Raw genomic sequence first — 16,164 nt, forward strand, 5'->3', positions numbered from 1 at the left:
ACTTCTAAGAATGCATTACTTTGCACTTTTATTTTGGAATTTAAAGGCAATAAACATGTATTGCAATGTTAAGGAATTCATGTTTTTTTCATTCAGATATGTAAATCAACATCAATTGCTATATTGCTATCAATTGCTATTAGTCAATTAATGGGGAGATAATCGATAATCGAACTGAAAAAATTAATCGTTAGATTAATCGATGCATCGAAAAAATAAACTCTAGATTAATCGTTTAAAAAATGATCTTTTATCCCAGCCCTATACATGATTCCCTATGCATAAATCCCTATACATCTCTCATTACGGTTGCTGTTCTGGCAAAAGGCTTTCCTCTTGAGAAATTCATGAAATTCAGTGGTGTTTTACATTTTGGTCAATTTGTTCCCAAAGTTTGTCAGATGCCAGTAATGTTACACTGGCTCTAAACACCTCAGTAAAATGGGACAGAAAAGACACAGACTGTCTTCATACTCTGCTATTACTTTTCACCACTAGGGGTCAGTATTCACAGACCTACCCTGGCTGTATAGTTGATAAGTAGAAGAAAATTTGTGAAGGCCTAAATAAACAGACTTCCCGGGTCATCCACCTGTCTCCCTCATTTATTGATTCATATTTATGAATTTCATGTTTTATGAAGAACTATTTGATTGATAGGGAAGGAAGGTAAATAAATAAAAACCTTTGTTTGTATAAACTGGGTGACCTTTTCCTCCCTCTCAGCTCTCTGTTTCTGATACCCCGACTTCTACATCAACGACGACGTGTCAAACTACTGACAGTCTGTTCTCCGTCTGTTCTGTTTGTAAGCTGACCGAGTGGAAGACTCTGTGCTGAAAACTGGATCCACGCAAGACTGAACCATGCAATAAAGAGACAGAGGTGGAATATATAGACTATACTGAACATTTAGCCAAACATGGAGGAACAAACCCCTTGTTTGTTTAAATTAAAATAAATAAATATATTAACTTGATTATGATGAATTCCCCCCACCCCTCCCTTTACGGCGCCCCTGTTTAGAGCTGAAGTCAAATGTCTTGTTTAATTTACACACCTTCATCAGCTCTGCTTGATGCTGCTGTACAGACTGAGCACTGGTAACCTTTGACCTCTCCTGGAGTCGCCTGTGGAGACAGCGTGCGCGCACACACACACACACACACACACACACACACAGTATATTTTTAATACAAAAATTTCCTGATTGTAAATATCAGTCAGTAAAACTACTAGTTTGTTGGAAACTCCTACCTCTCCTCTCTGGAGGGGCGTCCATCTTTAAGTCTAGGAGGATGATCCATAGAGCGGTCGCTCTTCAAGGAGACACAGCTGGGTCCAGGGGAGTCTGCTCTCTCCTTCTGGACTCTTCTATAAAAACAAGAACCCGGATTAAAGGATGTCTGATAGATATAGTTGTAGAATATCTGATAAATCATCACCTCTTCTCAATAGATTGATTTCCATCTCTAAAGTTATGCGGATAATCCATAGACCAGTCACTCTTCAAGGAGACACAGCTGGGTCCAGGGGAGTCTGCTCTCTCCCGCTGCTCTGGGCTTCAACACAACACACACACAGCTTTTACTAAGACTGATGATGGAGTCATGAGATATCAGTGCTGGGCTCTGAGAAGGACAAAAGTCACAGACAGAGAGATCCTCTTCTTACCTCTTAGCTTTGCTCTGGCGGCCATGTTCCCCAGACAGAGTGGTTTTAGAGGTAGGAGCCCCCTCCTCTCTCTCCTCATCCATAGTAGACTGGAGACCTGGACACAAACACAATGCCATATTATTTCTCTGGATTCTCTTTAAGTACAAAACATGAAATGTCCCTCAGTCTAGAACTACACACTCAATCTCAACCTATGTCTAGATCACAAACTCTATCACTCTCTCTGTCTAGAGCTACATTCTAATCATTCTCTATGTCTTCTAGATCACACACACACACACACACACACACACACACACACACACACACACACACACACACACACACACACACTGCTTCTAACACGTTCATTTAATTATGGACAATTATTTATTTACCTTTAGATCCGACACTTCCAAACCATCATTTCTTAACTGTTACCAATGAAACTCTGACCGTTCTGACCTCCCTACAGAATAAAAGTCCACAATACAAGGAATGATCCGTATATTATCGCCCTCAACAAGGTAAAACTAGTTATTGATGTCCTGACGCATACTCCTTCATTAAACCTATTTTACACCACTAACATGGATACAATCAGCTTGGACTGGAAACAGATTAATTTAGTAAGAATAAATTAATATAGTTTGAATACATCTGGTAAGAAAACAGGAATTCAGGAAACGGTACCTTATCTTTTCCGTGACGAAAAGTGTGCTGCCCGTGTTGAATGGAAATATAGAATAACAAATGCAAGGAAAGGAGGGAATAAAGAGATGTAGGTGTTCACCAAATAACAGAGAAGTGTTTAGAAGCGAGACAGGACATTAACAAAGGTTCTGAGAGTAAAGATTGAGCTGCTTGGGTCCTTAGGGCAGACAGATCAGAAAGAGGAAGAGCTTTGAACCACAGCTAACTGCGTCACATCGTTTATGTGAAAAGTGAAACTAAAGTAATGGCGCGTTCACACCAAAAGCGAAGGGGCGGCGCAACTTCCATGCAAAGTCAATGTATAGACGCGTTCCAGGCGACGGGCGCATTCGACTCCATACAAAGTCAACGTATAGTAATGCTGTAGCCTACTTAATATCGTCTGTGGGGAAATCCTGGGACTCTCAGAGTATCAAACTACAACTGGAAAAAAAGAGAAGCTTAGGAAACACTTTTATTTTGAAAACTTTTCTGAGTTAACGGACATAAAAGACAACAACCCCAAAAACACTCTGTCGGAAACACCTCGGATCAAACCAGGGACAGGACAGACCCGGAAGTAAGTTATTACCTCTGAGGCTAATTCAAGGCTAGTTGCTATTCAACTCGCATGTTGCATGGTAAGAACTTGGCTGGTAGTACCTAGGTTTTGAAAAATAGCGGGGGAGTTGTGCTGAGTGTGGCGCTGCGCCCCCAGGAGTAACAATACTCTGATTCCCTATATCTGTTTATTTACAGACGTATTATATTGGATTCATTTAATTGTTTCCTTCATTCCTCCTTCCGTCTTCAACCAATGAATGAATCCCAACGTTAGAGGTGTTTCGTTTCCATGCCGACTGTGTCATCTCTACACCCAATCAACACTAGATACACTGCCCTCTAGGGGTCGTACTTGGTTAAAGCACAAACAACCTTTTATTGCGTACAGAACGGAACTTTGTTTAATTGATAAGAATAATTAAACAAACAGAATCAACAGCAGCCATTAGGAGCCCAGTTAGGGGCGCTTGAGGGGAGGGGGGGGGCGGGCCTCACCATCCTGAACAGAGGTCAATCAGTCAGACGGTTTGAAGCAGCCCCTCTGCTGTGAGGGAGGGCCCCCCAGGACTATAGAGAAGGCCCAGCGTTTAGGAGCCCTCTGCTGTGAGGGAGAGCCCCCCAGGACTAAAGATAAGGCTCAGCGTTTAGGAGACCTCTGCTGTGAGGGAGAGCCCCCCAGGACTAAAGAGAAGGCTCAGCGTTTAGGACCCTCTCAGGGGGTGAGGATCAGGGGAGCGGTGAGAATGAGGGCGCGGCCCGCTGCTCTGGGCTATCGTTTATCTACTGGACATGACAGCAGTGTGGAGGTCCGGCCAGCAGGGGCAGCACTGAGGAGGCCTCAGTCCTTTGTTTGTTCTGGAAGAATGGCAGAACGTCTCACTGGTGTCCCACTGGTGTCCCACTGGTGTCTCACTGGTGTCCAATCAATCCTCGCTGATGGTGCGCCCTCGCATAACTTGAACTCTGAATGATGAATTAGAGAAGTTAAACTCATGTCCTGAAACACGTTGGAGGGTTAGCTATGGAAGCATATATGTAGCAAAATTCAAATGGCAATGCAATTTGCAATTTGCAATTCAATAAGTAATTACGTTATGCAATTGACAATGCATTATGCAATTTCATAATGTAATTTGTAAATACGTTATTCAAAGTGTATTTTAATATGCAAAGTGACAATGCAATCCTCAATTACATTTGCAAAAGTTATAACAATAAAAATACAATAACATTTTGTCAAATTCTTTGAGTTCCTTTATTCAAATTGAAAAGCTATAGCGTCCCCGTGATTGCAATCCACTTCGCCACGCTCCGTGTGTTGCGATATTCAAATGACATTTCAATCCGCAAAACGGAATCCAAAACGGAATCCAAAGAGGAAATCCAAAGAGGAATCCAAAGAGGAATCCAAAAAGTCAATATGCAAAGTGGCAAACGTATCAGCCACCAGCGGGAACTACGTCAGTTTCTATTGTGTCAGACTGTTTTATGTGTGGGGGGAGGGAGTTCCAGTCAGAGCCTGGGTGCAGAACAGCTGAATGACCGGGCACCCATTCGTAATGAGTCGTGATGTGGGGATACAGTTGTCCAGCAGAGGTTGGCGGGAGGGAGTGTATTCTTGGAGGAGGTCCCAGAGGTAACTGGGGGCTAGGTTCTGGAGAGCTTTGTAAGTGAGGAGTGGGTGGAGACGGTGGGTCTCCCGACCCTATGTTTCGCACCCAGTGCCTGTAGCACTTTGGAAATCTTTGTGTTTACCACACTGGCGTCAAAACGTACCCGTGAGGATAAGTCGTCTATCCTATCTCCCAGAACACGCACTCTATCTACTGCATCTGTGTCTTCAACACGATTGTTCTCCACATCATCGGCCAAACTTCGGAGCGTATCAATAATCTCCATTGGTGACCATGGACCTGACACATACGAACTAGAAGTGAACAAGGAAATTACGAGCAAGTGACGTAGTTCCCGCCCAGACGCTGATTGGCTGATACGTTTGCCACTTTGCATATTGACTTTTTGGATTCCTCTTTGGATTCTGTTTTGGATTCCGTTTTGCGGATTGAAATGTCATTTGAATATCGCAACACACGGAGCGTGGCGAAGTGGATTGCAATCACGGGGACGCTATAGCTTTTCAATTTGTATAAAGGAACTCAAAGAATTTGACAAAATGTTATTCTATTTGTATTGTTAGAACTTTTGCAAATTTAATTGAGGATTGCATTGTCACTTTGCATTTTAAAATACACTTTGAATAACGTATTTACAAATTACATTATAAAATTGCATAATGCATTGTCAAATGCATAATGTAATTCCAAATTGCATTGCCATTTGAATTTTGCTACATATATGCTTCCATAGGTTAGCGGTAGAAGCTTCTCACTAACTCTGATGACAGTTATATTATCTATGTTTCATGAAGGAAGGAACTTCAGCGATTTCTAGATTAAATAAATAAACATATTGTAACTCGGTAATGTGCGTATGTTTATGTGTTCATTTTTTTATTTAACCTTTATTTTTCCAGATAAAACATTAAGAACAGTTTCTTATTTACAATATTGATCAATTGTATGTGAGTGTGTGTTTGTATATTTTTCCCCAGATTACTTATAGTTTTTTTGTATGTGTGTGTGGTTAAAAAAGTCAGACTCCACTGTTGTGTGTGTGGTTATATCCTTTCCAAACACTGATGAAGGGGTGAATGGAGACTCCATTGTTGTTTGTGTGGTAATATCCTCCCTCCCCACTGATGAAGGGGTGAATGGAGACATCCGAGAACGTTCAGTTGATCCACTGAGTTGTTTATTAACATTATGCTAGGAGGGAAGACATGCAGTAAAGGACCACGGGGAGGAATCGAACTGCACAGATGTCTATTGTTGTCCCCATTAAGTCAATGGCGACCACATCACATTAAAGGGGTGATATAATGCCACCAGGTGTGAGTGTGATTAGCCATGACAAGCCCTTTGCCTCTTCCTGTTTTTTAGTGACATCAAAAGTGGGAGTTTTCACCCGTCCTAGATGTATGATGGATAGTTAACCAACATTTGCTACAGTCCGCTGGTTAGGCTGGTTGACTGATCTATCCAGCGTACATAGGTGGATACACCCACTTGGGATCATGTCACTAAAACACATGAAAAGGCAGATTTTCAAAAGGCTTGTAGTAGCTAATCACACTCACACCTGGTGGCGTAATATCATTGCTTTAAATAAATCAATATATTTTGCTTGTCATCTCAAAGCTCACTGCAGTTTTTGTGTTATTTCCGTCTGAGCAAAAATCCCTTTCAATTAAATTTCTCTTTCAATAAATCAATATACATTAAACTGTATCAATACATCTACAATAGAAAAATGCTGTGAAATATATATAGTCCATCGATAGTCCAGAATGGACTTCCTCTATTATTATTTATTGACCAGACCCTATAAACTGCTCACCTATACTGACAATGATTATTCAACATGCCCCTCCATTCAGAACAGATAAGATACAATTTTCCCTCATTGTTTGAATCCCAATTAAATTTACAGAACCAATTGAAACATCATATCACAAATTATTTGTTTGAATGTAATATAACAAACCACTTACTGCTTTTACGTGATCATTGTATTTTTCATAAATATTGCCATTTAGTTATATTCCTAACCTCATTTTAATAACTAAGTGATCCATAACTCGTATTCTTAATCCCAAGCCAATAAAAAGTCATAAATGTCAGCCAGGAGGTCTAATCAGTCCAGGTAAAGGTTGGTGTGTCCCGGTCCTGTCAGCAGTCCAACAACAGGTACAGCTGAGAGAGGACGACACAGACAATGACAGCGCTGGGCAGTGTTGTGGTTCAGACGGTCGTGTTGCTGACCGGGCTGGTGGTCGTTCAGGGAGGTAAGCTGGACCGAATGTAAACCGTCTCTATGGCAAACCTATTATCAAGAGTTCTTTTATGTTTGGTTTGTTATGCTTGATATTTGGACTAGCACCAGAACACAAACTGACTAATCTTTTTTCTGCTTGTAATATTTTTACTTCATTTCGAGCTTTTCTCATACAGAAACCAAAGCTGTCTCTAAAGACGAACCCAGGTTCTAAGAATGGCCAGGTGATGTGAGAGAAGGTGAGAGACGAAAGCACACCGGGAAAGATAAAGACATTATGTTGAAAAATGTGTGTTACTGAACAAAAAATAAACTGAAAAAGGCTCAGACAACCTAAGTCTGTCGTCTGGTTAAGTTTAGAGGACTTAGTCCCTATTTTAACAGTCTTAAACGCAAGTGAGATGCGCCAAATGCAAGTAGCTTTGTGGGCGGTTCTATGGCGATGTTGCTATTTTACCGGCGCAAAAATGACTCTTGCGCCCGGCTCAAATCTAAAAAGGGTTGGTCTGAAGTAGCCTAATTACCCGTAGATGTGGTTTGGGCGTAACGTGCAATAAACCAATGAGAGTGCCATCTCCCATCCCCTTTAAGAGCCATGAGCGCATTTGAATCTGAAGAGTTGATATTTTGAAAACACGTTTGCAGTCTCCGATGAGACAGATGCATGACCACATGAATTTTAAACTTCAAATGGCTCAGTTTATGGCCAAATAATATGGCCTAATTCACGCATGGAATAGTGTTTTCTTCCACAGAAATACTGAGTCCTCAAATAAATTTCGGCGAAGAAAACTTAACACACATATGATATGCGGTAACTGTGGTTCTATTTAATGATATACGCAATACAATAACAAAGAAACCACGTACCAGTATTGTATGCATTATCGTTATCGACTTGTGTTCCTAATATGCATGTGTCCCCCCGTTAATATTCAGTGCCATGGACTGTATTATGCGTTACGTGTTTAGTTTGCGTGTGTTTAAACAGATGGACGCACACACGGGCGCCCGCATTCATTAATTATTTTACACATACACACACGCGCACCCGCATTCATTCATTATTTTTAAAACTCACTCGCGGTAAAACAAAGTTTTCTCACGATCAAATACTCCTCAATCCCAAAAGTTATGGGCTTGTACACGATGTCTCTGTCGAGAAAATATGTTTGCTGTACGGTGTTTGCAGATGCATTGATTTAAAAGTACAACTTATTACCAGTATCATCTGTTCTTTCCCAAATAATTTATCAAGAGTGTGTGGCTAGTAGATGAGAGAAGCAAAGTGTATACGCGAGGTGCACAAGCAACATTACGCATGCGCCCTTAAAATAGCATTTGAACAACGCGCCACTGACTTTAAACCAGGTATTTCCTGGTTTGTGGCGGAATTGTTTCCTGAAACTGCAAAATAGCACCGGGGAACGTTTGCGCCAGAACACGCACACGATCATTCCCTAATTTACCGATGCGTGGCGGAGGAGGGAAAAGAACGCTCAGCGCCAGTTGCAAACTAGCAACGACACATGAGTCAGGGTAGAAAGTCAATTGCGCAAGATAGGGCCCTTACGTAATCTTTCACTCTCAGATTACAGAGGTCCAAAGGTCATATTTTACGAGCGATTCAAGATCATTTATAAGCATTCATAGTATTACTTATGGACATGCACCATTTGCATTCATACACTTTAATATGTGAAGTACTGGTACTTAGCCACTTTATAATTTACTAATTACACTTGACACTTTATAATTTATTAATTATATTGTTTATACCGTTTGTTCTTTTTGTCTTTACTTTAGCATTTACTTTAGCGTCTATTTTTGTTCTCATTAGTACTTTGTATTTTTATTGTATTGTACTTTATCCTGTGTTTTCCACTGCTGCTGGGCTGTTGAAACAAAGGAATTTCCCCTCCGGGGGATTAATAAAGTTGTTATCTTGCCTTAATAAAGTTAATGAAGAGTATGCCTCCAACACCCCCCTATTCTCTGATCTCCAGACACCCCGGTGGGCTGTGTGTTTGGGGGGAGCTGTGTGCTGCCTTGCCGCTTCCAGCCAAACAGTGATACGATCCTCCACTGGATCAAGAGGAATGGGAAGAACGTTCAGGTCCACTCCTACTACGAGGACCAGGACCAACTGGGACACCAGGACCCTCTCTACAAGGGAAGGACCTCCCTGTTCCATGACCAGATCTCTGGGGGAAACGCATCCCTTGGTGTGGCCAGGGTGAACCTCCAGGACCAGGGCAGGTACCTGTGTTACGCCAACACTTCACAGAACAACCAGGAGACCTTCGACACCCTTACAGTGAGAGGTGAGCTCAAGTCCTTGGTTAACCTTAACCCTAACCCTAACCCCAACTCTGAGTTTCTTGTTTTAATGCGGTACAATATTATCTTGGTCATCGTTAATGTGAAGTTATTTGGTTCTGTCTTGCTGTCATTGTTATTATCCTCATTCTTATTAAAGAAAGAATAATCCACATTTTCTTTTTCTGTTTCAGCGGGATCATTTAGCACACCTTGGTTACAATTAGGATTCTATTTTTATGGTATACTTTTAATCATCATCAGCATCATCCTCATCTGTTTACGTATAAAAAGAAGGGTTTCTTTTGAATTTTTTGTATCATTTTCTTTAATATTAGTTCTTGTAAATTACTTCACATTATATTTTATTTCATTCTTTGTGTCATTTTCTCTTTTATTTTTAATTAATTAATTGAAAATGTTTGTGTGGTTATTTCTGGGTAATTCATTAGTGATGTGATGGGTAGTTTTATCTGTATTATAATGTAATAATCAACCACTATTATATATTTTAGTTTACTATATACTGTATATTCATGTTAATGATGTATTTTGGTTTGTCTTTGTCTTCACTGCCTCACTGTGGGAGGTCTAAAATGAGCGTGCTTCACCTCAAACACACGATGCCTCTGGTGCTGCACAGATGTGTTATGTTGTACCCATTAAGTTAAAGGTGACCATGTCAAATTAAATAAATGAATATATTTTAATCATCTGTTGCTTGTCATTTCAAATCTCAGTTTTGTGTTATGGTCTTCTGAGCAGAGACACTGTGGCGAGCAGCACGGGAAGAACCAGACGATCCCAGGTCAGAGAGTTAGCTACTCTCTTACAGATAGTTCCCTAAAATATATAAAAGTGGCTGATTATCACATTATTAAACAATTAAAATCAACAATGATTATACATGATCATAGGAGCAACCTTTTACTTTAACACCATTAAATTGCAGCTCAAGCTGCTATTCCATCTGATCAACAGGCAGACTATAAAAGACCACGTAGGACATGTGTAAAATAAACAGTGAGCAATGTCTGTTTGATGAAGCAGAACGACATCTGAGAACTCCTTCAACTCTGTTCATCCAGATACACGTGTCTGCACCCCTGGAAGGGTGCTCTTTGGACGTCCCTGCTGTGGGGCTGAAGCTGTATTGCTGAAGTTGCCTCCCTGTCAACTGTCCTCATCCCTGAAGCTGGTCAGCCCCTCTAACAAGGCGCCCCTAAATGACATGTGACCGTTGAATCCTGGCCTAAGAGTAAAAACAGAGTTATATTAATAATAGCATCATGCTAATTATATTTACAAAACTCTAAAGTCCGACATCACTCATGAATTGTTTTACCTTGATATTCCTGCACACAACGATGGCGACGATTAAACTTATCATTGAAACCATGACTACGGATCCGATCCAAGGTGGGCTATATGATCTCTCTGGGAACAGAAGAAATAAATGTTGATTATTCTTTCTATAATTAGAATGAGAATAATAAATATAGCCGCAAGCGGTGATTAACGGGGTCCGAGCAAAATGAAAAGTCAAGAACACACTAATGGAAATTATATAAATATTACATCTAATTATTAAGGAAAGATGTTGATGTTCCCCTTCATGCCATACTGTGCCTCGTCTTTCAGGTGACTGGGCTGCAAAGCAATGGCCGAATGTCATGTTCAGCATAATTGCCTAATCAGGATTCGAACTTTCATACTAATGATCACCAGTCGAGGCATTATCCCATTGGGCCACTGACAAACCTGAAATATAGCCTCATTCACATGGTGAAAATATATATTGATAAGCACACAACAACCAGAAAACTCCAATCAAACATTTCTCAAATGAATTAAGGGCTTTCTTAAAAGCAAATACCTGTAAAATCGAAGAACACTAACGGTTAACGAAGAAGTTCCCCTTAATGCCATACTGTGTCTTGGCAGTCCGATTCTTGGAAACTAATGAGCCGGAATGTTGATTGCCTAATGAATTTCAGATGCTGTTCAATGATGTGTTTCTTAAATGAGTGGCAATGACAGAATGTCATGTTCAGCTTGTTCATAATGCTGTAATTGGGATTTGAACAGTCAACCTAAGGATCACGAGTACAAGGAATTATCCTATTGAACCACTGACATTCCTGAAATGCATGAAGCCTCATTCGCAACCTGAAAATGTCTAATGATAAGGACACAACATCAAGAAAACTCCAAGCACACATTTCAGAATTAATGAGAATTAAGGCTCGTTCATAAGTTTGCCACCTTTGGGTGCAGAAAAACAATTTGGGTATATTAGTAGTGGGGGGTATTGGTATCAACCTAATAATAGTCTTATGATTTTTTTTATACAATAATAAAATGGTCATGTAAGAAAAATGGGCTCACTGCTCCAAATGTATTGGCCAATATTTCTCAAATGGAACTAAGTAAAACAAATACTGTTCGATGATTTTTGTGAGGCTTAGTCTAAAGATTTGATGTGGCGATTTCGGTGAATTTTTGATTATTTTTGTAGCCTGTGAATCTTTTTATCATGTTTAGCTTTAATATGAAATTGTGAGAAAAGTATACACAGGGTTTTATCCAGTCCAGGTCAATCTGGTGAGGAGAAATAAGCCTAATTCATGATTTTTTAACAAAAGCGCCACCTTTGGGTGCAGTACCACAAATTTGGGTTTATGGGTAGAGGGGGTTATTGGTAACTATACCTGAACATTTCAAGAGCTGTCCACTTACGGTTTAGGATGCAGTATGACTTTTACCGAATTTGAGGGGAAAAAAAGTTACAGAAACAATGATAGCAAGACGCATCCTAACACATGTTTTAAACCCAATGCCACAGATGTTTTAGCATCACACAGATTGCTTTTGTATTTTCACCAAGAGCCTACCTGCTATAGGGTCCTCCAGTATCTTCAGTTCAATGTGGGTTACTTCTTCTTCGTCTGCGTACCTGAGAGTACACCTGTACGTCCCTTCACTCTGGGCTGATGAGGTCACATACAGCAGGAGGCTGCCTGATTCAGACAGGTCTCTTACATGCTGCTGCCACTCTGTTTCCACCACCTTCTCTTGTCCTGCTTGTCTTCTGAGGATGGTCTGGTTGTGGTTGAAGGTCCAGGTGATGTCATCGAGCCCCGAGGCGTAACACGGGAGTACCACATCACTCTTCGGAACACTTTGCATTAGAGCTGATGAAGATAGACACACAAGTGGACACACAGACAGACGGACAGACAATAGATTGTTATGAAATCTTAATTGGACCATGACAACATTTAGTAGATGTTTCAGACCACATTATGTTTACAAGACACATTTGAAGCAGTACTGTCTTATGTTAGCAATAAGCGAGCGTGACATATCCCTTTAAGTTGCCACCATTGAAAATTGAATTGCACCAGTTCTAATCTACGCTTTACTTCTGACTGTTTCCATTCTGATATTAAAAGACTTACAGTGTAACCTCATCGTGGCTTTCCTTGTACTGTGTTCATTGTGGACTGAGCAGCTGTAGGCCGAGACTGTGTCACTGTAAACAGTCCTTAAGGAGCCACTGATGTCATAGAGTCCCTGGTCATCTTCATGGACCTCGGTTGTGTTCTTGAGGACAGTAGCCGGGCGAGGACTGACGGACCAGGTGAGCTGTGGTCTTGGATAGATTCCTCCAGACTTACAGGTGACAATGTTGTTCACTAGCACAATGTCCACTTTAGTAACAGGAGCTGCAACAACATGGTACCGCATTAAAACAAGAAACTCAAACAGCTAACGTTTGCGCAATATAACATATATATTTATTTATAGGATGGAATCCTATACAAATATAAATTGAGCTCACCTCTCACTGTCAGGGTGACGCTGGTCATCCGGTCGTCCTCTGAAGTGCTGGCTAAACACAAGTACCTGCCCTGGTCCTGGAGGTTCACCCTGGCCAGACGAAGAGATGCGTCGCTCCCTGAGATCAGGGAGGTCCTTCCCTCGTAGAGAGGGTCCTGGTATACCAGTTGGTCCTGGTCCCGGTACCAGGAGTGGACCCGAACATCCTCCCCATCCCACTTCTTGACCCAGTGGAGGATCGTACCACTGTTTGGCTGGAAGCGGCAAGGCAGCACACAGCTCCCCCCAAACACACAGCCCACCTGGGTGTCTGGAGATTGAACAGCACCTGGTCAATACCATTTTAAAAAACATAGGGGGGATCCATATTGAGGGATGAACACCTGTATAGTTTTCCATTGCTACATTGTTAAATAAATAATATGCAATTAATTAAAGCAACGTAAGAATCGTAATTATTTTTTCCATTTGGGAACCGAGGACAAAAATACAATCTATAAAACAAATTAAAATATTCCCATATATCTCATCCTCCGAATGGCCTACGGTCTGAGTAGTCTGACATGTAGCATTATCCTTTCAGAGCCGCTGCCATAGCATATTGTCATACTGATAGATATTTAGAAGTTAAACCCTTAGTGTAAACAATGTGATGCATAGACCAAACGTCCACCGACAAGCAACCCTAACCCTAACCTCTTTTACTCCTATATCACAACAGTACACACCTGTAGGTAAACCTTAATAAACCTTAGAATGACTGACTGCAAGATACAGTATTCACTCAGGTGGAATTTTTCAATGGTGTCTCTATGACTTGTATCTAGTAGCAGGCCTAATATATTGTGATATGTTATAATCAGTGTCTGAAAAGATCACTCTCTGTGACACGGACATCAAAAAATCCACAGGATATTACGCATGTTTTCTCTAAATGACAGTATTGCTTAATTAGCAATGGTGACAAAATGGCATAATTACAATGTCAATGATATTGTGAGACATATCCCCATGTGTAGATTTACCTTTACCTTTTCACCTTTAGATCTCCAAATAATCCCCAAAAAATTATAAGTAAGGTAATGTTGTAGGAGATCGCAATGAAATGGAGACGGAGACGTGATTGCCGGTGAAAAACACGAGAAGGATTTATTTCCCAAAACACAGAACCCGCACAGCCAGAGGTGCGTTCCTTAAGACCTGCGTTGTAACACCAGGTGGGTGCCACGCCCCATTCCCTTAAAGGGGGCACGCACCATACAACATACACAGTGAATACGATACCGCTACAGACACCCCCCAGAATTCACACTCCCGAACAGTCAAGGCCAACGGGAAGGAGCCCTGAGCACCCGCCCGAAACGACTCAGCGGAACCGGTGCGGGGGCCGAGGGGGCCACAGCAGGCAGTGCAGGAGTCATGAGGCGGTGCGGCTTGGAAACCGGAGGACGACCCCGCCGCGGGGGCTGAGCCAACCCCACGGGCTGGTCCAGATCCAGGTGGGCTGGCTTGAGGCGATCGACCGAAATGTAGTCAGGCCTGCCCCCGATGTCTACCAAGAAGGCCTTGTCCCCGGCCTCCAGGACGCGAAACGGACCGTCGTAGGGAGGACGGAAAGGGCCCCGATGGGCATCATGGCGGATGAACACATACCCCGCCGTCCGCAGGCTGGGCGGCACACAAGCCTTCGGGAGGCCGTGCTGCGAGGTGGGCACCGGCGTGAAACCCCGGACCCTGTCCTGGAGCGAGGTCCGCTCCTGGGCTGCCGACCAGGGAGCTGTGGCGGTGGGGATGAAATCCCCAGGAAACCGTAGTTGCTGTCCGTAAACCAGCTCGGCCGACGAAGCCCGCAGGTCCTCCTTAGGGGCAGTCCGGAGGCCCAACATGACCCAGGGGAGCCTATCGACCCAACCGTCATCCGTAAGGCTGGCCCGGAGTGCAGCTTTCAAGGAGTGATGAAACCGCTCACACAACCCATTAGCCTGTGGGTGATAAGCGGTTGTTCGATGGAGCCGCACACCCAGGCCCCCGGCGACCGCATTCCACAGCTCGGAAGTGAACTGAGGTCCCCTGTCAGAGGAGACATCAGAAGGGGGGCCAAATCGGGCGACCCAGGTGCCTATGAACGCCCGGGCCACGTCAGAGGTCGTAGTGGATGCCAGCGGGACAGCCTCCGGCCAGCGGGTGGTCCTGTCCACCATCGTTAGGAGGTAGCTGAACCCTTGAGAGGGCGGCAGGGGCCCCACCAGGTCCACATGCACGTGGTCGAACCGCCGCTCCGGCACTGAAAAATGCGCCAGCGGAGCAGTCACATGCCGATGCACCTTGGCTCGCTGGCAAACCACGCAGGCCCGAGCCCAGTCCCGAATGTCCTTCTTAAGGCCATGCCAGACAAACTTCCCGGCCACCAGCTGCTGTGATGTCCTCCGCCCAGGATGGGCAAGGCCGTGCACGGCATCGAAAACCTGACGCCTCCAACTGCCGGGCACGACCGGCCTTGGCTGTCCAGTGGAGACGTCACACAGGAGCGTGGCACCGACGTTGTCGTACTTGATGTCCTCCAACCTGAGTCCCGTGACAGCTGTCCTCAGAGCCTGGACCTCCGGGTCGGAGGCCTGATCACCTGCCATGCTGGTGTAGTCGATTCCCAGGTGGACAGCTCCTGCGATGGCCCGGGAGAGGCAATCAGCCACGTGATTGTCCTTACCCGCCACATGGCGGATGTCCGTGGTAAACTCGGAGATGTAGGCCAGCTGGCGCTGCTGACGGGCAGACCACGGCTCCGAAACCTTCGCCATCGCGAACGTCAATGGCTTGTGGTCCACGAAAACGGAGAATGGCCGAGCCTCCAACAGGAAACGGAAATGCCTAATGGCGAGGTAAAGGCCGAGGAGCTCTCTATCGAAGGTGCTATATTTCCGTTCGCAGGGGCGGAGCTGCCGGCTGAAGAATGCCAGCGGCTGCCAGACGCCGTTCACCAACTGCTCATGCACGGCACCAACAGCATAGTCCGAAGCGTCGGTGGTCAGGGCAATCAGCGCCGCAGGCAAAGGATGCGCCAGCATAGTCGCCTCGGCCAATGCCCGTTTAGTGTCCCCAAAGGCCGCCTCTCTCTCAGCGGTCCAGTCAATAATATGCTTTGTTGTCTTACCCTTGAGTGCCTCATACAGGGGCCGCATGAGCCGGGCCGCACGG

The 16,164-nt window shown here is 43.6% G+C and overlaps 2 protein-coding genes across 14 annotated transcripts in view; one reads left to right on the forward strand and one right to left on the reverse strand.

Moving 5' to 3' along the window:
- Positions 1 to 3,319, reverse strand: part of LOC132452628 (NACHT, LRR and PYD domains-containing protein 12-like) — a 102,773-nt gene extending 99,454 nt beyond the window's left edge. For 2 of the 13 annotated variants that reach the window (XR_009524432.1, XM_060045331.1), the window contains exons 1-4: positions 2,350 to 2,727; positions 1,675 to 1,771; positions 1,446 to 1,562; positions 1,258 to 1,374 (exon numbers count right to left, since the gene is read on the reverse strand). Coding sequence is in view for 6 of the 13 variants with exons in the window: in XM_060045331.1 (XP_059901314.1) it covers positions 1,258 to 1,374; positions 1,446 to 1,562; positions 1,675 to 1,757 (317 nt within the window). In the remaining 7 variants the exon portion in view is untranslated. Of the gene's footprint in view, positions 1 to 1,060; positions 1,131 to 1,257; positions 1,375 to 1,445; positions 1,563 to 1,674; positions 1,772 to 2,349 lie in introns of all 13 variants that reach the window. The other 11 variants (XR_009524433.1, XM_060045333.1, XR_009524434.1 and 8 more) reach the window with 9 other exon arrangements.
- A 3,233-nt stretch (positions 3,320 to 6,552) lies between these two features.
- Positions 6,553 to 9,839, forward strand: LOC132452652 (V-set domain-containing T-cell activation inhibitor 1-like). Its single transcript, XM_060045380.1, has 2 exons — positions 6,553 to 6,817; positions 8,814 to 9,839. The coding sequence occupies exons 1-2, from the start codon at positions 6,748 to 6,750 to the stop codon at positions 9,293 to 9,295; spliced, it is 552 nt and encodes a 183-aa protein (XP_059901363.1). The 5' UTR covers positions 6,553 to 6,747; the 3' UTR covers positions 9,296 to 9,839.
- The last annotated feature ends 6,325 nt before the right edge of the window (positions 9,840 to 16,164 follow it).

Source organism: Gadus macrocephalus, chromosome 23 (assembly GCF_031168955.1).
Source record: "Gadus macrocephalus chromosome 23, ASM3116895v1".
In the NCBI taxonomy this organism is placed as follows: Eukaryota; Metazoa; Chordata; class Actinopteri; order Gadiformes; family Gadidae; genus Gadus; species Gadus macrocephalus.